At 36.6% G+C, this 27,372-nt stretch overlaps 1 protein-coding gene across 5 annotated transcripts in view; it reads right to left on the minus strand.

Moving 5' to 3' along the window:
• LOC139136673 (protein polyglycylase TTLL10-like) overlaps positions 1-27,372 on the minus strand; it is a 111,744-nt gene that overhangs the window by 28,835 nt on the left and 55,537 nt on the right. For all 5 annotated transcript variants that reach the window (XM_070704458.1, XM_070704457.1, XM_070704456.1 and 2 more), the window contains 4 exons: positions 25,839-25,989; positions 5,901-6,107; positions 2,493-2,682; positions 1,142-1,764 (listed from right to left, as the gene is read on the minus strand). In XM_070704458.1, coding sequence (XP_070560559.1) covers positions 1,142-1,764; positions 2,493-2,682; positions 5,901-6,107; positions 25,839-25,989 — 1,171 coding nt within the window. The remainder of the gene's footprint in view (positions 1-1,141; positions 1,765-2,492; positions 2,683-5,900; positions 6,108-25,838; positions 25,990-27,372) is intronic.

Below are 27,372 nucleotides of genomic sequence, written 5' to 3' on the forward strand. Positions count from 1 at the left end.
ATTTGCTGAACAGTTTGGTAGATTGAAAAGGTATACCGTATTGACTGCCATTGCAGAGGCATAACTAAAAGACTAAGAAAATCCTGCACAGGCATACAGTATCTTCAGAGCCAACATGCTCACACTACTACTAACTATAGTTTTCTGACCACATCAAGCCATTGAAACTTTCATTACATGCAAGTGACTCTGCAGTGTCAATAATGGAAAATTTTGAACAACTTGAACTTGTGCGTCGACACAAAACAACTGATGATATGGTTTAAAGTATGGGACAAGTCACACGCCTCAAAACAGGACGTTTTAAAGTTTTGCCAAAACTTTCTACAAGGTGACTTTAACTCATTGTCAACCACGCCCTCTAGTATAAAAAACAGAAATCAAAGTGAAAAGATTTGAGACAAGAGGAACATTTTATACCTAAAATTTTCAAATTTTTGAAAATACAAAATGGCTGCCACAGTCACATTCTATGGCTCAAAGAGAGAGAGTGAAAACCCTACAGTCTTCAAAATGACTTCGCTCAAACAGCTGATCAGAAAAGTATGTTGAAAATTTGAGCATCCAAAAAACTCTCCCCTGACACATTATACGCTAATGTGGTTATCTCCTCACACTTAAGACAAAGCCTGTTTGCAATTCCCTTGTGAGAGGACTTATCTGTAAACTTGTAATGGAAACTTCAACTCGGCTTTGATAAGAACTTGACACAGGATGATAAGAAGTGCAATTTGTGATTGTCTGTGAGTAAGCTTCTTTATCCACTTTTGTTATTTATGATAAGGGCAGGAATCATCGGAGCATTAATCTTTTGTTTTCCTCCTCAACTTTTCAGCATTAATAGCTGCATCAAAAATAAATTTCTGTATTGCTATCAGTGAGTGATGTGGAAAATACGTTTATTGCATCAGTGCTTTTGCTATTCATATCTATCTGTCTGTCAGGCATGTCTCTCTCTATTGTTTCAGCATCTCCAGGTGGGTGCAAAATCTACGCAGAGTTCTGCTTAAAGTTCAGATTTTACAGATTGAAAAATGTGGATGTGATAATGTGAAAAAGGCAAAAGAATATCCCAAACAAAAAATTTCGTGTAAAATATCTCAGCATGGTTTGCAAACTGAATAAGATGCAATATACTAACCCCTGCCGCCTATTGAAGACCCTTTACTTGTTTGTTTGTCGTCCCCGTCACACGGTTCATCATCATCTTCACTCTCATCCTCTATCTCACCATAGTAACTATCAATGACGTATTCATCCTCGCCGCCGTTGCCGCAGCAACAATCAACGTCCCTATCTTCATCATCGCTGGTGCCCATCTCGCAGATTGAGCAGTTGTCACTGAAGGAATTGTCATCGTCTTCGGTCTCATTGATGCACACAGCGTCCTCCTCAACGCTGTCTCCAGTCCTTTTATTGTGTTTGCCTGTGTCATCTTCAGACGTGGAGAGGACTCCCGGCACCTCGTTATTTTGCTCATGCATTAAAACTTCATTTACAACATCCCCTTCATGACTCTGTGTCGTCATGTCAATCAAGTCACCTGCATCACTTCTTACTTCACCTGATAAGAAAGTTCTGGAGTTCCCTGAGATGTCCTCCTTGTTGTCATGACAATACTCTGTGGCGTTATCTCCCACGTAATCCCCATCATCAAAATCTTCTGCCGCTTCGTCTTCCTCTATGTCTGAATCCTCCAGAGCAAAAACTGACTTCTTTCCAGGTTCATATTTGGACTTGCGCCATGGATGCTCCGGGCAGTAACTGGAGTGGGCAAAAAAATGCATGAACGCATCACATTTTGATCATTCTATGTTATGATAAATATTTTGCGATTGTAATACTAAACTTCTAAGTGAGAATTGACAGAGCTAAGACATGTACCATTGGTAGGGAAGGTTTTCGTATCTGGGAATTTCAAAGCCATTTTATTATGTGAATACCACTTAAAGGTACCTCCATAACAAGCTGACTTGATTTCTTTTACTTTCAAGAAGCTACTATTAATTAGTTTTTTAAATTAAAATCTAATGAATACCTTATCAAAGTTTATATCCACGTATTAACCATTATGCCATACATACCTGCACAGGCTGTATTTATTTGTATTTTGTTTATTAAAACAAACTGAGAGCAACATTAATACATTTAACCAGTATATTATCTTTTCAAAGGTGTCAGTCGCGCAGAATCTACATGTACAAGCACCTACTGACCAAATTGCATACACACATATATAACCTTGTAAAGTTTAGCAACTATACTGCATTCTGTCAACAACAAAATCAAGAAGTGTGACTTGGTGCACAGATGATGAAATAAAGTACAATGGAAGCCCCGGCCAACAGGGATGTCTAAGAAAAAAGCTGAATTGCAACGAAAAAGGAAGCTGAAATTGTAAAGACCTATTTTCAGATTTCTGACAGCCAACGCAGTATAGTAAAGCAAAAGTGAACAATGAGTTGAGAAGTTGCATTGTTGAGGACTTTTACCTTTTGCAGATGCCTTGCAGCCAAGTATCGATGGATTTGAAGTGATATACCATACTATGGTAGCTCTTGGACACAAATTTGTAGGAATCAAACACTTGTACATGCCCCTTCTGCCATCTTGCACCCACTGTCTTTATGTCATCTCCTGCCCAGATCTCAACGTGAACCATATTGTGACGCTGTTTGCGAGCTGTACATATACAAAAATGGAAGAACTTAATGACAAATATAATCTATTACACAAATCCATCAAAGTCGTTTTGATTAATGAGTCAAATATACCTTTAAATAATTGAAAATGACAATGTTAAACAATTTCAAAATGGAAATTTGTAATTTACAAGGCTTTCAGAAGGAGTCGTTGACAATATGAATCCTAGAAAATCTCCATAGCAATATTTCTTGGAGTTGACATGTACCGTGGCACGATTCATCATCTTATTGCAACTCAATAAAGTTGCTGGTAAAAGAATCATGGGTTTAAAGTTTCTTGTAAATAAGAAAGCTACTGTTTGAAATTATTACTTTCTTAAGCAATCTGGTGACAAATTCAAGTCAGAATTAAAATATGAATTTTTTATACTTTGCAATGTGATCTCTGTGACAACAATAAACAATTTTTGATTTTTTTTCATTTATGCTTTGCTGATATTGTAAACAATTGTTTATATATTGAGGGGTTATATTTGTTGAGCTGTGGAGATGTGATTGACTACAAAATAGAGGATACAGTGGTTAGATGGTTTACCAGCACAGCAGATCATTGTAACATATGCAAACATTTATCATTTTGGTTGACTACAAAATAGAGGATACAGTGGTTAGATGGTTTACCAGCACAGCAGATCATTGTAGCATATACAAACATTTTATCATTTTGGTTGTCTGAGAATTTAAAGAGTGCGTAGAATTTGACAAAGAAGACTGTTTAATGTCACACTATATGTATAAATGTATACACTGCACAGTTTTGAATTTTTCCTTATCAAACACGTTATCGCCACTACTCTTTGTGAAAGAACTGCATGGGAACCAAAGAAACTAATTAAACATCTGAATTACAAACATGGAATTATGGCTCAGTTTGAGGTGCGACATTCAAGCAAGGCTGTTCACAAATTTGTAAAACTAGGAATAAAATATGTCAAAATTGAACATTGATTGATGTAAGGCTTTTCATACTCGTAGTATAATATGTTGTTAACATCATATGTCTGTAAGCTGTGGTCATGAAAAACTTAATTTCTGTAATACATTACTGTATTACCACTTGAAACTGACAGCTTAAAGAGGTATTAAAACGGTCCATAGAAAAGTATAGACAGCTCTGACAAGTAATAGAACTTGTCTGCATAATGTATTTCTGATGTATATGTAGCCCAGGGTATAGTGTCATATTGAAATGCACATGTTTTGTCAAAATATGATTGATGCCCACACTAAGGCTCTGCAACAGGCAGGTACTGAGAAATGATAGCACACCCTTAGGTCAAATAGAAGATAGAAGTGGAGAGAATGCTAGTGCTTATGTCTTGTCTGGAATTGAAGATTTACAACGCTAAGCCTCCTATAGTGAAGATTTACAATGCTAAATCTCCTATACAAATGTGTGTAACGTTTGAGTTTTTGTCAGACTACAAAATGCTGAGAAAACCTAGATCTAGGGGGCTTTCGGTTTGACTAGCAGACAAATTGATGACGCAAAAAATGGTATGTCACTACCAATGCAGATTTATGAAATCAGTTTTAGACATTTTTCAAAAATGGTGCGCAAAAATGAATGAATGGAAATTTCCTATTTAATTAATGAATAAATGAGTGAATGAATAAACAAAATAAATGAATGAGTGTAGGAAAGAAAGAATGAATAAATGAATGGATGAATGAGTGAACGAGGATCGATAGATTATATGAAAAATCCACAAGATGTACCATACATAATGTTTAATCACCAGTACTTAGCCAGTACAGCTGTATCTATGGCTGCATCTATTCTGTTTATGTAAAGACTCTAATTTCTTGGTCTATTTCCCACAAACACGTGTTGAAATACCCAGTACTCAACTTGTAAACAAACCTTTAGATGTACCCTATATTCAATATTGTTGATCAATGAATTTTTGTCTTGACTCATAATTTTGTGTACACATATGGTACAGTAAATTAAAGAGCTGGCCCTTTGCTTCAAGGCTGTGTTCACAAATGCCACACAATTGTTTCAACATGTTTTAATAAACTAAGAGCCGGCAGTCAATATATTATCCAACAAAAGTATTGAAAAAGGAAATTATCTCTTCTCAGGATTACAAGCCTGCCCACGTAGACTGAATCATGCAGACAGATTTGCAATGTACTGAGAAAATTAAAGTCTCTGTCATCACTTGTTTCTGTGTTAAATTTTGTTTAGAGTCAGCTGGAAAAAGCAAACATACATTATTCATCTGCATTTTCTCAATTTTATTTTCTTGGCAGGAGTTCAGATAGTGCATGCAGCCATAAGATGATGTCAAATTCTTGAACATAAATATCTGCCTTTCTATTTTTTCTATTGCTTGTGACAGGGATAAATGTTTGTACAACTTTATACAGCTGTAAATTGGATGATTTTTTTTCTCTGATTTTGTTGTCAATTACAGTTTCTTATTCTACTCCGTGAAGCATGTTGAGGTACGGTATTGAGGTATTGAGCTTGTCAAACCAGCCTGTACATGTACTGTACAGACTGCATCGTTACTGTTGACAAGTGAATTCTGGTACAGACTAGAGTTCAAATGTTGATGATATTAACAGGGCATTTTTCATGTACCGGTATACACATACCGGTACATGAGCGGACAAGCAAAATAGGTGTTTCAGTATACTTTGGCGAGTAGAACGAGAACCTGCAGATATTCAAGACAAAAATTCTATAAAATTGTGAAAGTATTATCAAAAGTTATTGCTAAGTAGCCATTTAGTAAGAAATGTGTGATTTTAGTATTCAGAGGCAGTGCTCACAATTGTACCGATGGCTTGTTTTTTGCTTTGACAAGCTTGCAAATACCCTTGAATACAGAGGTTTTCTAAGTGCATTGATTCTGAGAGACAATCTGGTCACATTATCAGGACTCACAGAGTACAACTCACAAGATAATGTCAAACAAATTGGACCTGACAATAGCTCATCATTGAAAAGACAACCAGGCCTCAATAGTGACACAAACTGATCACAATCTACACCCACATCTACCTTCCCTGAGAATCCTGAATAAACTGACACACAAAACCAAGCTGATAATTTACAGACAAAAAATAGGGGAAATTCACTGAGGTTGAAGAATATACGGCCGTAATTGGCAGCCACTGATAAGATTTAGAGCCTGGAAGACACAGCATCCATATAAATGAGTAGAGTGTTGGATTTCTCACCTTTTGGATTGAAAAATACTGCTGATATGAAGACCAAGTCACCGGGCTTCATGTCTTCTTCTTTTTCTATGGTGATTGGCAACGTGTCATATTGGTAGGCCTGATTCCATGGACCAACGACAAAGCCAAAGTCCTCCTTCAAGTCTCGGAGCACTCGTCTTGTCAGACCACAGCAGTCAAGGAAGAAAGGGGCATCATAATCTGGTGCTGTACAGAAGACAGGAAAAAACATATAGGAAACTTGTAATAGGGAATTTAGTTCATGTTATTTTTGTATCATATCAAATTGTCCATGGCAATTATTCTTGTGCAGTATGTATTTTCAAAATTAAAGATCTGAAACAAGTTTTCAATTAATGATGAGGATGATAATGTATGTTTGGAGATTTTAGTTTGATTGAGCCATGGATACTTATTAGCATAATAACAAATACCAGTACACTGTCTCTAAGAAACCAAGAGTTGAATTTGCATACTAAAATATACCACCTGGCCAAATGTGCAACGTACAGTAACTGTAGTGTTTAGCCGTATGCACATTGATTGGACGTACCGGTACAGTTACACCCTTGTTTTTGGTGGTTCAGTGCAGGATAAGGTAAAAGTAAAACAGACTGATGTGTTAAGTAATTGCAATAGTTCCCTTGCAGTAATCATGAGAAAATTGATAAACATTTACAAGTACTGTGTTCAGTTGTAATTAAAGAAATCCAGAAGCATCTTCACATACGGTATGAGGCAAGATTCAAAACACACTTGAAACCTACTAAGTGTAAAGAAATACAGTAGTCGCCTATGTTTATCATGTATTTGCATCGGGAGGGGGCATGTAAATACTGTCCAACAAAACTCTGTAGAGATGTACTGACGATCCATCGGTACATGCATGTTAATACGCCCAAATGAATGCCTCTTGAACCACACTGGTGTATGGATATACCCGGTATACCGGTATATGCAGAGTGAAACTCCAAGGGTCATTCAAAGAGAATAAATGATTTTCCTCCATTCTCTCAAGCTTCTCATTTATGCCTTCCATCAGAGAAAATGAGTAACAACTTGAAGGAGATACATGCTCAATGTTTTTTAAGGTCGCATACACTTGAGCTATATATATCAGTATCTAATTTGGCATTGCACTTAAAATCACAACCTTTCAATCCCAGGGTGCACCAGCTGCAAAGATGTCATCCTTTCTTCTTCCATCAAAAAGGAATAATCTGAATATTGAGCACTTGTCATTGTGAAAGTTCCATTTCTGTTTTTAATGTTAAATCATTGGTAGACATCGATCTGAAGCGCTTCATTAAAACTTGATGCTACACTTGATGACTCAGACTCAGTTTGTGGCTTTGCCGCTACTTCGGGGATGTTTGACTTGTGCGCGTAAATGTCACTGTAACAGTGATGAATTCTGGGATAGAATACCACAAAGACTGTGAATGGGAAAGTAATGAACACGTTCACCTTGGCCCCAGGCAGTGATCTCCAAACACAGTGACTGGGTAATGTAAAAAGAACCATGGTGATATCCTATGTGAAAGGTATTCTGTGGATATTACAGGCAGTATAGGCATAATTTACTGCAGTTGAAGTTGTCGATTTCAAAATGGATTTCTATTTTGCAAATGTAGACTTATCTCAGGAAGATGATCTCTGTTTAACCCTTTCACCACCTGGTTTGTCCCAAATCAATTGTTTTCTATGGTAAAGTTGGACCTGTATACAGGGAACTGGGGGTGAAAGGGCTAATGAATTGGAGAACTTTGAAGACAGTCTGACTTCTTATGGCTTGGAAGATACCTTTTTGTACAATACTGTTATTTCACATTGTAAACTTTTAGAATGGTAGTAGTGGTACAAGGTATACAACTCTACCAAGACTATGGTGGTAGAGATGTAATACAAGTTATGCCTGAGTTATCAAGGCTTCATGGGAAATGTCAGACTCAGGCCTTCTGAGGGAGTATACCATCACTGCCATTTGAATTGCATGACTCCGTAATATCGTCATTCAAAATATTTTGGGATATGGTAATACAACTAACAGCTCTAGTCATTGCTGGGTGGGTGACATTTAAAACAAAATCAGCTACAAACACATCCTGTTTTAGGAAATAACCACATCATTTCCATGTGATCCTAACCAGATTCCACACTACATTCAAATTTAGAGGTCTCAGGGAGCATATCCGTATCGTCCAACTGTTACTGAATTCATAAGAAAATATTATGTATTCATGGACCATCGAGGAGCATATGTCCTCACTATCTAAACATTACTGCGATGAGATTCATAACAATATATTGAATTCGTATTCATTGAAATCAAGACGGAGTAGTATCATTTGCATATACTATATGTACATACTAAATCGGCAAATTCTCGGAAATGAACACATTTTCCTATCCAAATCTCGCGTACACAGATGCAACACCACTGTCCAGCTCAGGTACCTATCTACATTGCAATCTATCCTTGCAAAAATATCAGAACTATTTCTCTCAAGGGCTTAGCTGGGTGCAGTACTCAGAAATCGCGGACATGTCAGTATGCAGTTACCTGAATTTCATGAGGCACTGACTAAATCAGCATTGACACGTAAATTCTCTTATTCTGTCGTTTCCTGTTAAAAGCAATGGTCTCCCTTCCCAGGAGAAGACCCTTACAACAGATGGAGAAGACTGGCTGTAGATAAATAATTCAGTTCCCACATCTCTTTGTAAAACTCTAGAGTGCATTCAAATCCAAACTCTTTCTATCCTGCCTGATCAAAAATAATTCAATTTGAGGAATCCACATGATTTTTCCAGGAAGTGCTAGATTTCTCACGTAACCTTACGCCCACAGTTACAGTAAGCTTGACAGGTTTGTTTTTTCTATATAACCCTCAAACTTTACATTTTCATGTTTCTACTTCAGTTTCTCAGTTTTAATTCTCAATGGGGAACGGAGAATTTGGAAATTACCCAAAATTTGACCTGTCATTGTCAATATGTATAGTGTTGAATACTGCCAAGTGTATAATTTGTTATTGACAATGGAATTTCTATAAAGACTAACATATAATTATCAGCAGTCTCATTGCACATCCAGTAAACTTTGGTTTACATAAAGTTGTCTTCACTAGTTGAATTTTAATATTTGCCATGTTCTGCAAAGTAGACGGAGAAAGTGAAATTGATGCATCAAACAAAAAAAAAACTGCAAAAACTGTCTCAGTTTGTAGCTGCTAGGGCTTGCATTTGAAGATGCATCACAATTTTTAGTTGCACAATTAACGTCAAGGCAAACAAAATACGGTATCTAGTTAATAGGAAGTAACACAATATTGAAATTTGTGATAGAAATGTTAGTATTCAGATTACAGAATTGGTGACATCTTGAGTTCCTGAACATATTAGAGTGTTCGAATCAGGTACATTTGAAATCCTGTATGCAAAAAACAATACACAGCATATGAAGAGTAGTAAAATTGGCAATGGAATTATCATACTTATCTAACCACATTGCAAAATTATACCAAGACCCTACAAAGAAATCATGGTTAAAATTGATAACATTCTACCAGAAACTGTTGACACAAAACGTTTCACAGCTTCAGTACAATGCGTTGAGTTTCTTGGTTTACTTTTAACAACTCTTTCTCAAAAAATTTGACATAAAATCATTGCTTAAGCTGCCAGCTTGCAAGATGTAGACAGTTCCCAATGCTTGGATTAATTTCGTTTCTTTTCTGTAGCCTGTGCAAACTTCTCTTCAAAATTTAATCACTCTGGTTTGACTCTTCAATGATATGCAGAACAGACTATCAGAGGGGGAGACCTACGGGCCAAATCCATTTCTCCATTATATTCAAACTACATGATCATATGCCCCACTACAAGGCTGTCACATTTGTTTTGCCTTCCAATTCAATTGAATTTGAAAACAGCCACACTGACAGGGGACCTGATATCATTTTATGACATTCTGAGAAATGAAATAAGTTAATAATGATAATTGGATTCCGGTCTCTCCAGATGGGTGTCTTTGACTTCTGGGAAACACTTGTCATAGGCAATATTGCAATTGTGCACTTTGTATGTCTCTGGGTACAGAAACACGTAAGTGGGTTCAAAAGAAATTAAAAACTCAGAGCAAAAATAAATTTCCAAGAACTGCATCTTCTTGACAAGCACTATGAAGTTTCCATTGTGAGGTAGACATTTCCCACAATGCACTTGGATTGTTCTGAGTTTATTGATCACTCAACCAATCACAAATAGATGGTGTTACCATGGCAATGCTGATGATCATCATTTCTGCATGGTAACTCATTCCTGACAAATGCAGTTGAGATAAACGTCCATTAAAAGTGATTGCACAAATAAAATTTCACAGAGGAAACCATTTTCTGGGACCGACAGGTGGTTTTTTAGCATTAAAGTGAATATGTCTGAGTTAATGTAGTGTTTACCTCAACAGTAATTCTTTGCAGCAAGTCACTTTCAAAGCCATGAAAATTAAATTACAGTATGTCCGATTTTCCAACATTTGACCTCGTCACCCCCATCTCCCGATGCACAGGTTCAACTTTACTGAGGAAGATCACTGGGCAAAAACCAAAACTGGCCATTCAAAAGGGTTAGCAGGGTACAATTCAGAGCTTTCTCTGAGGATCACATTTTGTACTGTCATGTACATTGCTAAACTCAATTACAGGCAAACTGATACATGCCAGTTTCTTTTGAGATTTGTAAATTTGTTTTACTTTTTTCGTATGACACGAGCAGAGTGTAAATTTCGGAACAAACATCCCCATATATACAATGGTATGGGAGAAGTACTTGGGCTTGATGTACAATTTTCCATTATCACAACCAAATTCTAAAATCTTTGCCTGAATGAAATCCCTTAAGCAGATCAGTGAACTTCTTTTATTCTGGTCTGACGTGCTATTAAAGTGTTTGATTTGATATAAAAACACTACGATATTCAAAATTCATCCACAGTTTTGCCAGGTGAGGTAATACGTCAGCTTTGCCTGTCAGGTAGTTTTTTTGAATCAAAATGGTGATAAGGTTACAGTTTCTCTTCTAATATTTCTCCTCAGCTTCATAAACCCTAATTCTGTGGGGCTTCAAATACGCTTGGGGTTTACTAGCAGTGTATGATAAAATCTTTATGGACCGGATATGAATTTTTATGGCCTTTAGTCACAGAGTCTCAAAGGCCCTGATGTCCATATATTGGACTCCAAGGCCATTAATTTCAGTCCACAAAAGCCATTTGAAGCTTGTTAAGATTATCCCATGTCCAAACTTATTTCCTTATTTACAAAATCTCCCTTCAAAAAAAATCCCAAGTTCTGACGGTAAAGAAATGAAATTAGCACTAGTTATGCATTTCATATCTCATATATTCAGCAACAGAGTTAAATTGACTCAGACACATGCCCAGTGGTACTACGATAACGCTTACAAATTATGGTATATGTTGTATAGAACACAGTTAAGGACAGTGGTTTACTGTACCAGATAAAAGAGAATTTAGCACCATGATGATGTAGTCTTGCTGTGTAAATGTCGTCTACTTTGGCAATATCATTAATTTGGTCCATATCTAGGGAGTAGGTAATCCCTCTGAGGTACCGCGGGATGATGGAGGCAATCTACCATGTTCTTTTAACATTTACGGTGCATCGCAGTCACTGTGAAAAGTTCAGTGGAAGTAACGACCCATTCTTTATTCGATAATTATCTATTTCAGCAATTTGTTTGGCCAGACAAAAGCAAATTATTGTTTTGGAGAAAAGGGAAAGTGAAAAATGGCCAGATACAGGCAAATCATGAATACCCGTCGGATTTGATTTTGTCTTGGCATTTGGAATTCTCTCCTGTACCGGTATATCCATAAAATATCATTTCACAATCCTGTACTCCCCTAAATCAGAATAAACATGCCCTACTGATGAATTGAAAAGAATAACTAGACCAAACAGAGGGGGTAAAGCGATTAAACATATATTCCAGTATCCTGGGGTGACAATTGTTGATGCTTAGGTATCTAAATTATCATCCAGGTGTAGTTATGAAATAAAATCTCTCGATATGTGTTTCTACATTACAATGATCTATCTGCTTATTCTGTGTGATTTAATCAGTTTTATGTTCTTTCTCTGACGTGAAACTTAATATTTAATATTGAAGTGAAAAGAAAAAAAATTATGTCCGGGATTAATGTCTGATCTATCAGTATCTGAAAGGGACACATCTATTCAGTGTTCCTCACCCAAATACACATTGCACCAACTAACATGTCTATTTTAAACAAAATTTCAAAAAAACAATTGGTAGACTTGAAAGAAAGAGAGTTTTTTTACACTTCACCTGAAGACCCATTGTGAAGTTCAATGGTATTATTAAATAAATTCAATAAAAGTGACACTAAACTTAGAAAAATTTTCACTTGATGTTTCATGTCAGATTTTCAGCCAACTTGTTTGAGAAACAAAATTTTTCCCAGAATGGCCCTCATTGGTTCAAATAAAAAAGAAAATTGCAGCCGTACGTCCACTACTGAATAATTGTATCTGAATTATTTACAAGCACTTTGATTCATGAAACACTTTTTTTGAAATATTCTGAAGAAAAAAGAAAGCCACCTGGACTCAGTAGCACATTAACTCAGCTTTTTACTCTCTTTTATATTCCAAAAATAGTATACAGTCGTAGAAAGGTAACCCATAGGGCGTCTGAAGTCTTTGAACCCCGAGATGTAGTTTGAAATGCATGACTGCTACAAAGGGAAGCTTCACCAAAAGTTCAATTTACCATTTTCACATCAATCTTTCATTTAGGATCACTTACTTTCGCTTACACAAATTCTATCTGATTAGTCCAATGATCCTGACTGCCTTACCCTACAGTCATAATGGTAAAAGCTGCACACGGAGTGTACCCAACACTGATTGGCTTTGGTCTGCCATGAATGTTGAAATCAAAATAGGTTATCAAATCCCTATTCACCAAGGAAAATGTTTAATATAATGTCTTCATGAGATTTGTAAAACAAACGACAAATCAAAAATCACCTGCTGAAATTGATTAACATCCTCACCAAGTTTATTAACCTAATTTTTATCAGAACTTTCCTTGAAATCAATGCCATGCACTCAAGCAATTGAAAACTACGGTGTCAGGGTTTATCATAAGATGGATGGCAACAGTGATCTTTACAATTCTTGTCATCAATTTGAAATTCCATTGATTGAAAAGTTTTGGTCTTCAAACAGATGCCACCTGTACTGTACACTAGCCTGAACACTAGCCATCATACCGTAAAGTGAGCAACAATTATGAAGCCCCTGCAAGAATATGGCTGCTCCCTGATAGAACGGGGAAAAACAAGTATTGCATATTTATTTGTGTTATTCAGCAGTATTTGAAACTGTATCATGACCTAACCAAGGTATCTATTGACATATAGATACTTTTCAAAAGGTTATCCTAAAGTCTTGGACATTTTAACAACAAATACTATCACTGATCAAAGTATAAATTATTACTAGAATTTCGTCATCCCTATCTTTCAATTTACTGCCCATATTAAACCATTGTATACAATGGAATCAATTAGAATTTATTGTGATAAAGGGACCTGCCCAAAAATATCCTGCATCTGTGTACTTCTCAATGGTATTGGCTGGATCACTCAGTAGTCAGAAAACATTAATTGGTATCTGCCAATCACCATAGCTCACACTTAACAATTCATTTATCCTGCATGTGCATACTTCTCAGTGGTGTCTATTGGCTGGATCACTCAGTAGTCAGAAAACATTAATTGGTATCTGCCAATCACCATAGCTCACACTTAACAATTCATTTTTCCTGCATGTGCATACTTCTCAGTGGTGTCTATTGGCTGGATCACTCAGTAGTCAGAAAACATTAATTGGTATCTGCCAATCACCATAGCTCACACTTAACAATTCATTTATCCTGCATGTTGCATACTTCTCAGTGGTGTCTATTGGCTGGATCACTCAGTAGCCAGAGAACATTTATTGGTATCTGCCAATCACCATTGCTGACACTTACAATTCATTTATCCTGCATGTGCACTTCTCAGTGGTGTCTATTGGCTGGATCACTCAGTAGCCAGAGAACATATATTGGTATCTGCCAATCACCATTGCTGACACTTACGATTAATTTATCCTGCATGTGCATACTTCTCAGTGGTGTCTATTGGCTGGATCACTCAGTAGCCAGAGAACATTTATTGGTATCTGCCAATCACCATTGCTGACACTTACAATTCATTTATCCTGCAGCATTGCAATGTTCTACATGTAACCTGAGTAGAGTGAATTAATCTTAATTCACTTGAAAACATCGGTAGAAAATAAGTGATTATTTCGTGATTTGTACACTCACTGAACATCAGATTCAATTTAGCAGCATTTGAAAACCAAATTGTTCACAAATGAAGTGATTTTGAAACTGAGGTAGAGGTATAGGATAGATAACTATCAAACTGATTTTCTTAAGGCAACAGACAAGTCAGTAACCAGTCTTACCTATGTTGGGTATTTCTTGACACGTTGATAAACCGGTATAACTTCAAACAACTTCTGAGGTACAAGCTACCGTATATCTTAAAAGGGTAATATATGGTTCGTGTTGGGTGTTCTGAAGGTGCAGTTAACTAGGAATATTTGGATTGTTTTGAGAAAGAAATTTTACGATTTATCCCACCACAGGGAATGAAATACGAGGGTCTATGTCCCATTTGTATCTAATCTAATAAATTCAAAAGAACATGTTTTTCATATCACGTTGATCTTTTGGCAATAGTTGTTAAAATCCAAAATTCTAATAATGACTACAATATCATATCTATGCATAATAGATATCATATTTCTTACCAATCTAGGAACAGGACATGGGCAAAAATCTCAAAGCAAATAAGTGACACTATTTCTGCAAGCTACGAATGGATAACGTGGGGACTGCATCCAGTAAATTTGGGAAAATCACAAAAAGATTGCAGAGAATAACGAGAATTGAATCTGGCAATCAGCAGTTCTTTGGCTAGATTAAGAAAGGTGATTGAGCACGGTTTATGATAGATAATCCCTTTCATATGAAGTGAAAGTAGGATTTTCTGAATGTTCACAATCAGGAACCGGTAAGGCCTGTCAGATGTCTAGCAGGAAGAATATGAAATGCCAAGCGATAAAAAATCTGCCACCTGCCACAGAGTAAGTCAATATTTGATGTACAAGTAACGTGGTCTGAATACGCAATGCTAATCTCAATAGATGGTGCATGACTTCTACTCCTACACAGTTGACAGCAACTCAACACCTCAATTCTTTTCCTGTAAATCTTCAACCTTTCAATATCAGCGAGATCTTTTCGGTACTACATTTTTAATATTTGTCATAGAAAAACTTGCAACCGAATCACATGAGTATATGCATCTATTCTTTTCAATTCATTGCCATCTGAAAAACTCCAGAGATTTTCTGTGCTTAACATAATAGATTTCTATTTTACTGTAAAAATAACAGCGTTAGATGAAACAAGGTTATTTATTCACAGCTGTTTTTAAGTCCATTACCTTTTACAGTGTATTTGTGTATTCTGTTACACACTTTCCATCTATGTATCCATTCATGGACTTCAGTGAATTTTGCTATTAATCATTCATTCTTTTCTGACACAATAAATTTACAAAAATACTGGGGGACACTTTGGAAATGTTAAACTAACATGGTGAATAAAACAGAATATTTCTGAGTGGAAACAGCACATTTCTGTTCAAATTTGCAACACCCCAGCAGTGTGTGCTATTAGATTCACAATGCCGTAGTTTGTTATCAAAACGACTGATTACCCCTTGCACTATTGTCTAATATTTGTTGTTATCTTTTTTATAAGATTGCTACTATACCAGTGTGCCACATGAAATACAAAATTCCTGGACTCATTTTTGCAGTTTGATGTTGTATAGACGAATTCTGTTCGTATCTCTTGAATCATGCTGCCAAATCTTACACTCATCTCCAGTGATTGACACCACCTTTTCTACCCTTCAAAAATGAAAGTCCATAGAAACCATTTGCCTTCAATGGTGTGGTTGGATCTAACCAAAGGGCAATGGAGGTGCATATCAGTGGACTGATGTGGACAACAATGGTATGTAGATATCATGACTAGAATACTACACAAGAAAGGAGGTAGTGTATTTTTTATAATATTGACATGACCATCCTGCCCACTCAGATTTTGTTATTATTGGTCAGGGCTGTATAAGTACTTGATGTCACAAATATTGCGGTTTGTGCTAATTTTACTGTCCCATACATCCCTGACCGGCTTTAGCCTTGCTTTGAGGTGAGATCAGAAATTCTCTTGCTTTCAAAAGCAATCACAATCTGCGGTCTCCAATTTCTCCCTCCATTGCCAGTTTATAATATTTTAGGCCACCATAAACTCACTAGTATATAGCTTGGCAATCAAGAAAAATGCATTATGACCTGAGCAAAAGAAAAATGCTCCATTTGTGAGGCTATATGAGAACGCTAGTACTTCCCGATACAGACTAGCAGACTAGGATCAGATGTGCTCTGCCTTGTTAATGTGTTCTGCATGACGAGACACGACTCTGGCTTCTAACAGATCTCAGTAGCTAGGGCCCTCATTACCGCTGCAGAGTGCTGGCATGGGCCAATTTGTCAGCCTTTTTGACTTGTTTTGCAAAGGGTCACTGATTTCACAAGGAAAGGTGCATGTTACAAAGAAACTAAAGCTTTTCAATTTCATGGAAAAGTACTAACATGCCATAAATTGATGCGCAATTACAAAGACATAATAAACTTTCCTTCTCTCTCTCTTTCATTTTTTCTGTCATTTTTTTTTTCTCGTTCACTTTCTTTTACATTTTTTGGGGTCTTTTTTGACTTTCATCTCTCTCAAAAGGGCAGTTTGAATCACTGCCTGAAGGGAACATGTTGAAGGATGCTTGGCAATAAATAAAATTACAAAGTGACACTGAATGACTTGGCTGTGTTCAGTGTTTGATGGAGAGCTAGCTGCTAGACATGAAGATACGACTGCATGCAGAACAGCCTGGCAGACTTAATTGGACACATTAACAATTGAACTCCTGGTTCAGATTTGCCCATAATCTGATATTGTATGATCTGACTTGACTACAGTGTGTGTGGGTGGTGAGTGGGTTAGCTGGCAACATCTGTGAAATGGCAAACTTCTCAAATTGGTAACAGTGACACAGAAACTTGGAAAATCTTCAGCTCATGTTTTTTTTCCAACTGCCCACCAGTCAAAAAATCAATTTCCCACCAGCCAGACCATATGTCATACACTTGTTGTACAGTACCATTAATCCTAGTATGTATTTAAACTAGCGAAGAGTCAGCTTGCAATTTTTCAGTCTGAAATTTTTCTTATGGTAAAAAAACAATCAAGGAAGTTACAATTCACATGTAACCATGTACTTCCGTATACTGTGACAAAACATTATTCTCTGTTTCACACTTCTCAAAAGTAAATCCCTATCACCGTTAGGATTTCACATGACCCTTTGTTGAACACGGTTAGTTGGTAACATTTACAAGGGAATAGGGTTGACATAGGTTAATCCTTTTGTTGATTTTCAAATTTCTACTCATAACATCTCAAAATATATTACAAAATTCATGTTCAACACAACTAGCAATATTTTTGTGTCATTTTAATGTTCAATGAATAAGTGTCTGTATTTATACCAAGTCTATTTTTGAGCATTGAATGGATAACAGATGAAACCAAAATTTAGTTGCCGTTGATATTTGGATGGCGAATTCCTAAAGTACAAGTAAATTCAATAGGAAATTGTGACCTGTCTTTTTTAGGTACAAAAAGGACAATGATTTTCATATGAATATGGCACAAAGTAAGTACCTGTGTACTGTGTACTTTTGTAACAGCTTGTTGAAAAATATGACCAGCGTTTCAAAACACAAAGGTGAAGGACTCCTACAACGTGCAGCAGTACAGCTAAAAATGATCACAGCAGCCGGAGAGAAAGACCAATCTCTCCTGAAATTCTCTGCTCCATCTGCTGTTAACAATGTGAGACCTCTGGGGCATTGTGCGAGCACCGCAAAATTGGTACCTATGGTACACCAGACTTGTCTAATGAAAAGCCTTCAGGACGCGTGCCTTGATCAGGTGATCTGTGATGGATTAGGAAATAGCTCTAAAATTGCTACCCTGCCAGCGCAGCAAGTCAGTAAACATTTCCCTAAAACGTATCTTACATTATACTCTACATTTCTCCATGAACAATGCAGTTACTTCCTCATAATCCTTGTTTTCACTCTTGCTGGTGATTCCCTAGGAATACACAATCTGTGTACTATCTTGTGCGTACCCAAGATTCTATCAATCAGTCTTCTATGATTTTAGGTGAAAATGTATTAACTGGAGTTTTCAAAAATTGTTTCAACAGTGTTTTTTTATGGTGTCAGCCACAAGTCATGCTATGCGACAGGGGTAAATAATTATCAAAAAGTTAAAGGGCAAATGGTAGCAGTACTTTATCACTAAGGTAGAATTTGCCTCAGGGACAGATATTCGGACTCCATAAGATTTTTATTCTTTTCTGATCTACCACTTGTGGGGTTCATTTCAAAAGCTCTTGGTGTAATAAAAATTTTCATAGTCAAAGTTTTTCAAAAATCAAATATTTTATATCTTTCCCCATAGAGTTAACACAGGGATGGCAGCCATTTTAAATTTCAAATATCGGTAAATGTTAGGTAATTTGTTTCTTTAGTACTAAACTTTGCATTGTGACCCCTGATTTTTATTCTTGATTTGGTGAGAGAGTGGCTGAAAGTTTCATTGAGGAAGGTTTGAGCACAAATTTAAGTTTTCAACTTTCAAAGTGCGTACTGACTTAACTTAAAATTTAATTTTCTTTCTACAAAATGTAAATTTTTTACTCCTCTCACTTAATTTATCATGATTGATCATTTTTAAAATGTCAACACAAGCCCTGCTATCACATCATGAAATGTATTGATGACATCATATCTGGTAATACTACCATAGGTCAGAAATTTTACCAATACATACTACATCTGCAAAAGTGGGGTTCTGACCATCCAATGACTCTGATCATTACTTTATGGTTAAAATCAGTAGAACAAAGCTAATCACTCTTAAAATGAAAGAAAAATAACGTAACAAAGTCACTTTGACAACTGCCGTGAAGTTTCAACAGAGAGGATTATCCCAGTATCGCTTGGGTTCTTCAGCTTTAATACTTGCAAGAACAATCCGTTGATCCCATAACACACTCAAGAACTATACTTCAGTCAGACTCCGGTCTGTGACGGAATCAACAAGTGTTCACTCGTAGCAGTAGAAAATCTCAAGATACCATGTATCAAAAAACATAGGCTGACAGTGTCACTTATTGTGTTAATTGTTCAATCAACCATCTATGCGGTGTGAGAAATCAGGCTCAAAGTTTGGATCTCAGTGGGCATAACGCTCCATCACTGTGCAGTGATACTGGCCCCAAAATTATGCACAGTCACGTTTCATTACAAACTCAAACCTAATGTTCTCCAGAGCTGATCAAACACGGGCTGTTTGTCAAGCTTACACAGGCAAGATTTGACTTTATTAAATGCACACAGACAAATCATTGCCCTCCGGCTGCGTAATAAAACGAAATGAAAACGTAATCAGGGCTAAGTCAGGGGTGACAGCTTCAAATCTCAGCAAATTTATCACCCAGCATTTTTCATCATCAAACAGCAGAGCTGTGTTGCTTGGACTTATCAGTCAGTGACCCAAATGTAACACATCACATTAAAAGCAGTTTTTTACTTTGGATGTCGGAAATGACATGGTTTTGGCAAAACATGTGCTCAAATAACTGGATGACATTGTGGTCAATGCGTTAGACTATGCTCCAAATGCTGTGAGTTCACATGCATACCAACATACATGTAACAATCAGGAGGACAAAACTTGTTGGGTGTTTTCCTGAATGTCAAAATAATGTAAAATCAACTCCAACATCAACCTTGAAATCATTGAACTTGTCAATTAGGAGTGAAAAATACCTAGCCACACTTCACACTAAAGTTTGCTGTGCAGTAGAGCTGCTACTAGCTCATTAGCATAAACCATATGGCACATTTCTGAAAGATACCATAACGTTATGCAATTTTTGTCGTCTGTCTTCCTCTATTTGGAACAGGTGACATGTTTTATCCATCTTTATATTGATCAGCTTCTTCAAAGAAACTAAAATGATAATAGAATTCCAAATAATGCACAAATTGACAGAAATATAATGGGTGGGGATGGAAACATCACCATTTTGTTGATTTTTCATTGAAATGATGTGAATAATTCATTTCTACAATTTTCGGATGAGTAAATGGTTGCCATAACAGGCAGTAACTGGAACTGAAAAGCTATAAACCTTTCATGTGCGCGCATTCAAACCCATTTCATGGTTTAAACAAACACAGCAAACATAAAATATTAACGAACTGTTTTAGATTAAAGTGGGATTTTCCTTTCTTTCATTTTCAATAGATTACAGTGCGAGTGAGGGTTTTTTCACAGAATTCCTTTTTTTTACATTTCAATGGAACATTTTATCGTTAAGTGGTATGAAGTGTAACATTTTGAGTTATTAATAAACTCAGGAAAGCAAAGGAGTAACGTGAGATTGCTGTGTTGCGTGTTGCTATACATTTCATAATTCATATACGTTTTCAAATTGCTCCGCTGTCATTCATAATACATCTTGGTCAAAACGTAGACTTGTTGAGTGAAGTGTTCTCAGCTTAGTATTCACTGGTTTCTCACAATGTATCTGGAGTTGAGAGTCAGGCTGAAGTGTTGATGAAATTTTTTTTATTTTTAGGAAGAAAGTGCCTCAGGGACAGATTTTCAGACTCTCAAACTTTTACAAAGTTATTCTGGTCCACCAATTGTGGGGCTCATTTTGAAGATTTCCTTGAAAGCGATAGTTTTCACTGGCTACTTTTGTGAAATTAGAAAATTTGTTTTTCCCCATAGAGTTACTAGTGTGGTGGCCATTTTGAATTTCAAGCATTGATGAATATTGGGTAATTTGACATCCAAATGTGCATGGTGCTCCGTGGTATTTATTCTGGTTTTGAAAGAAAGTGGTTGAAAGTCTCACTGAGGAAAGATTGAGCAAAAGTTAGAGTCTTTCTGTATCAGTTTCTCGGTATGATCTACCATAATATCATAGTTTTGTGGAAATTGACTTCAAGGAGTATAATCTTTTGTAGTTCACCACTACCCAGCAAATATTATAAAAACACATTATAGAGTATTACATGGCTGGGTACAGATCACCAGCTAAATTTCTGATTGACATTTCTGTTTTCATGAATTCCGCAGACAGCATAGACAGACATGCCAGGAGTTAAAAATGACACAGTCTCTCGCCCAGCTTACAACAACCAGTTATTAAATTGTTGATAAACTCTCACCATTACATGACATTGTAGAAAATCCTTTCTTATTACCTTAGATCTAAAATTTGAAATCAACATCTGAAAGAAACAATGATCTCCATCAAAAATAGTTTTCACAGACATATAAATGATGTTGACATAGTGCAAGCAGTTGTAATGCCAAAATAAAAGAGCCCATCGTGCCAACCAAAGACTTCCTCGGAATATTTTCAATACCATGCTTGGATGAAAAAGAAGTAATTTTTCTGATTTAAAAAGTAGCAATTACAGAAGAATTGATCTTTAGATATGTTCTGTTTGTGTATTCTGTTGCTATAATGTACTTGAAATTACCAGAGACAATATGCTTCGAGCTCATAAGTCTTCTACACAAAAGGCCACTCCCATGTGTCAAAGACTGTTTACATGCAAATGTGCTGGCAATGAGACTTGACAATTCCTGCAGGATTCTGTTTTTGTCCTGAAGGGATCTCTTTCCCATAAGTGATGTCGCTATTTGAAACGGCCAACAGGAAATGAAACTTACTTTGTGAGGTGAAACTGCTTGGGAATTCCTGTTAATGATGGGGTATTTTCACCGCCAATTTGATGTTATTAGCAAAGGTAACCATGACATCAACAATAACAAACTTTAAGTCTCAGATCGAAGGTCATTTCATGAAATTTTACTATCAACTAGAAAAAAGCACTGAGGAGATTTCTACTGTACATTATGGAGAGTCTCAACTGTATTACAACTATTGTGGAATAATGCACCAATTCTTGAACCCTCTCACCACATGGTTTGGCCCAAATTCATCTTGTTTTCAATGGTAACTGTGGACTTGTTCACAGTGAATTCAGGGGTGAATAGGTTACAAGGAGTTGGTGAAAGATCTTGATTACACAAAAACGATGGACAAAAATCAGAAGCATTATACTCTAGCTGTAACATATAATTTCCACAATGCCCTCATTACAACTGGCTCAACATCCCTGATGCAATAATGGACATGTGTGGGCTTGCTTTATGGACGAAAGTACTATGAAGCAACATAAAATTCATGTTGAAATGTAATTGCCAAACAGGAGAACAAAAAAGGTATACAGACCTTTGAAAAGAAATATGTTCTAGGGTGCTCACACTCGTAGAATGTTGGAAAATATTGGTACAGGTTTTATTCCCACAAATCAGTACGAGTTGGTAATTTCCAGATTACTATCACATGAAACATGAAAATGACAAGAAATGTTCAATAGTAAATATTTAATTAATGTACACAGAATGTTATCATTCATGAAATTAAGAATTGTGCAATTTATTTCTCAATATTTTTCAGTGCTAAATAAAGTAGTTTCCTCAAACATGTTACAATTTTAATACTCAATATGCCTGTGTGAACGAAATTATTGGATATTGTGAAGCTAAAATTCTCATTTAGAGATCTACCGCAGATCAGCATCAGACATGATGCTTTATCATCATAATGTCACACTTCTTTCCTCAATATCACTGCTGATGTGTAGCGTGCTCGGAAGGTTATATCTGATTGGTCGATTGTCACCATTCACAGCAACTTAGGGAGTCTATTTGTATTATTCAATTATAACGGTGAGATTCAGCCACCCCTTTGGATAACAGTTTCCGAGACGCTTTACATCAGCCCCAATAACTTGCTGTATAAATCCTTTCACCATTGTTGGTATACCGGGCAACCCCATCATTTTCAACCTGTTCACCCCAAGTCCCTGTAAACAGGTCCGCAATCACCACTGATAAAATTGGGTTTGGGCAAAACCATGGCGGTGAAAAGGTTGGTTAGGGTACATAGAGGGAAAGAAAGCTTCAACCTGTACATGAAAGAAACAGACCTCAACAGTAACCAGGTACATATGCAACACTTCCCTTGAAAAAAGGAGAACATTTATCCCACATTTGACATCTCTGATGGTCATCTTCTCAGTAGGAATACAACCATAGACAACACAATGGGAGATCTGATTTGTAATTAAGACGCACACTGAGACCTGCAAACCACACTTCTACTTCAGTCTCTTTTTTTTCTCCGTAGATTATGAAGAGATCTGTTAGTTACCCCTTGATATTTGTCATGTTGAGTGTCTGCAGGCTCTATTATCTTACTCCTTAACAGTCGAATGCACCCTTGTGAAGAAAAGAAAATTCTATACACTTAATGAATACAGTGGGTTTGATTGACATTTCTAAACGAGAAAGGAGAGAGAACCAAAGCCTGCATATTGTGAAAGAAAGAGAGACGGTGTCTTGGCCTGTCAGTTTGCAGTAACCATGACAACAATGAAACACACTCTCTTCCCAGCAAGAGCTTCCAAGCTCTGAACTGATAAAACTGATGAGACGAAGGCCCTGTATACTCTATACTTTATTATCTTTTGCCACTGCGCTGGAGACTGAAATATTGCGAGCAATATAACACAGACGCCATTCAATAATTAGAAAATTGAGACAAAAGTACCGATATACGGAGATTTCACGCTGGGTGCTTTGAAATTGAGTCTGGCATTGGAGCAGCTACCACATCATACATTTAAATTAAACTTGCAAACATGAATGGCATAATTTCACCGTTATGAATCATTATTCTAGCAAATGTTTTTATCAAATTCACTGATAATTTTTTCCTTTTCTGTTGATAATTTTTCAATTGACGTTTCACAGCCTAAGTATCAGTTCTATTGACTGATCGATTTGTTTTGAACCAACTGTTAAAATCTTTAAATATAAAAACCTAAAACCTGCACTCTCTCAGAGAGCTTTCTGTTACATTCATGATGGATATAAGCACTGTATCAATACAGGTATCTACCGGTATCTATCTATCAACCTCAATCTGAATGTGCCAGATTCAAAGTAATAGCAAATGTAGATATACCAGTACTGTACCTCTCACTGCCAACTCGTCTGTTCTACAATTATGTACCGGTATATCTGTCCAGGCCCTAGGATGTTACAAACTAGTGATAATATTCATACTTTTTCCATCATTATGATGTGTTCTTGATATTGGTGAAAATTAAAACAATGCTGGTCAATGCCTGGATGCTCAATAGACTACTTTGACGATCTCAATTGATAATTTGCAGTTAAGTCTTCAAAATAGCATTGATCACAATTTCAGGTGTTTTTACTAAATATAGCTGCACGCGCGTGACTTCAGACAACGCTGCGTAAAATTCGGACAAATTTTGTTGTTGCATGCGCGGCTTTGTTGCAGCTTGTAGTCTGAGCCACAAATTCATACAAGTTAGTGTAACTTTTAGTAGCCATTGTAACACTAGCAGTTTTTATTTTTCGTCATTTATGCGGAAAATGCAGACAAACATTTATTTATGCATATTAATGAGAGAAAAAATGATGTCATTTGCAATCAGGGCTATTGGAGGCAATATTTCTTTCAGTCTTTGATTTGTCAGGGATGTAGAGAATAGCCAGCAGCCAGCAGAAAGAAGTGGCTGTCAGCTAAACTTTGCCGGCTGTGAAAATTATAAGTTGAGTGAAAAAATAAGGACATTTTGCACAAAATTAAGAGAAACAGAAAATCAACATGAACTTTCCCTAGAGATTTTGAGACAGGAAAGATGGCTACAACAATCAACCTTGTGAGTTAGCCAAAATGACATTTCCAATACTCCGAGTTTTGACACTTGTAACTGCTTATTCTATTTTTGCCACCTGTTACCAAAATTTGCCACATTCCTGAATTTGTAACACTGATTCAAGCAGGTGCAAAAAATAATGGTGAGTGGAAACCAATGATGACACCTCCATGTCTGTGTCCAGTCATACTCATGTTTTTTCGCAGACAATTATCAAATGAGGTTTGACCAGCGCTGTACAAGCTACAATTGATGTATTACTTGAGATGTCTCATTCAGCTCAACCAGGAAACATCTTATTCATTATAACTTGTATTAAGATACTGATCTGCACTTTCCATCTTGCTTTCAGGGATGGGCAAATCTATTTTGTATTTGACGGCCTGCCAGGATTAATAGCAAAGTAAAGCCAATGATCTTCCTGTGGCTATACAGGTGCTGCATACTTCTTTATGGTATCGAAACAATTTAATCAGGTCTGATTCACTTCAAGTTGTTGTCAGGACCACCACAATGGCATGCCTATGAACAATGTACAAACCTTTTGATCAAACTGGGACCAAGGTATTCTCATCCCTGGTTTATTTTCACCGTGATGGCAACTGAGTTGGGAAAATGTTTGGGTGGATTTTCCGTTCACTCAGTTTTCATTCGACGCAGTAACATCTGTACAATTACCCAAGGCCCATACACGCTGAATGTCTAAAGACCGTCACCAAAATTCAGTTCTGGAATGACTCAATTCCGGAGAGAATTTGGGAATAAATTTAATACGGGATATACTCACTTCCAGGCGCATGGTATCTCCGTGCGTAGGGAACGCCAAAGTATTGCTTGGCAGTATCTAGAAACTTCATTCTCAATGTCCACATCCTCTCTGTGTCCAGCTTTAATGATAAAGCCCTCTCCTTCATCAGCTGTTCTGTTCTGTATTCTTTCTGTTGGCAAATGTACAAATAATGGATCTCACGTCAGAAGCTTTGCTGGCAATGCAGATCTGGCATATGCTCATGACATTGTACATGATTGTAAATCTCTTGAGGCGGTTAAGGAATTGGAAGTCAGCTTTCTCCTCAAGGCCAAAGTCTATACTTTGATGTGTGTCCACTGTAAATTCCAAAGGTAGGTAGGTGGGTGCGCAGCGCATGGTGAAAAAATACACACAAAACATTGAACATAAAAGCAATCTTCCCTTATTTGATAAATTTTCTCATACGGTATGTCTGATATTTCTCAAACATTTCTGACCACATGCTTGTAGAGTGTATCATTTTTTATTACCACATGGTGAACTTGTTGTATTATGACTGTTACAAAGAAGTATTTTATCTCAAATGTAGCAAATGATGGACAATTCGGTAAAAAAATTGTTTCTACCCTGAAAAACTCTACAAACCTACGCGCATGGAGGCAAAACTATGAATTGACAAATGAAATGGCCTAATTTATTAAAATGTACTTGTAACGATAAATACCCCATCACTGAAGATAATGGATGATGCCACCTGTTTGATTGTACTTGAATTTTGGTGACGTGACCAAATGCACAGAAATTCAGAGGGTCAGATCGTATATTTTGTCAAAATTTACTCACATGTATTATACAGTCACCCGGTATGTACAAATCATGTGCAAATTAAATTTCATTTTACCATTAAAACCATTGAAATATTATTTTTGTTATAGGTAATGTAAAAAGAACCATAAAAGTCAATAATATTCCTAATTGCAGTTGATGTACATCAACAATTATCATCACCAAATAGTTCCAGGGAGAGGTTCAAAATTCTGTAGAGCTTCCATTAACAATGTGATATGTTGACGTCACATCAGCTTATAGCCATTACCCAGCTTTCTAGACACGAAATGGGAAGGGCTTATCCTACGCATAGTTTCATCCAACCGGGCGTTTCACCGATTGACACCGTGGGGGTCAAAGGTTAAGTGCTCTGTTTCCAAACACTTTGTTTGTTCAAGTTCCACAGAAAGATTGATTAGCCACTGGAAAGCATAATACATGAAACCACATAAGTTTTTTATTGTTCTTATTATCAAACATATCAGATAAAGATCAAATAGTACACTGTGTAATGGATTCCTCTGCAGGGCTTTTACCCTTTTACCTTTGATTGTCCATACTTCCATTTTAAATTTCCTCAAAAAGAAACTGTGCATTACAGTTGGTTTCTGTCACAAAATGAATGTTTGTATCACATATTAAATCAACAGCAGTTTTTACCAAAAGTTATCATTAATAAAACACAATCTTTGAATTTCTAGTTTGTGCCTGTCAAGCAAGTGTGTCTACATAAAAAATGTAT

Source organism: Ptychodera flava, chromosome 7, assembly GCF_041260155.1.
Source record: "Ptychodera flava strain L36383 chromosome 7, AS_Pfla_20210202, whole genome shotgun sequence".
Taxonomy (NCBI): Eukaryota; Metazoa; Hemichordata; class Enteropneusta; family Ptychoderidae; genus Ptychodera; species Ptychodera flava.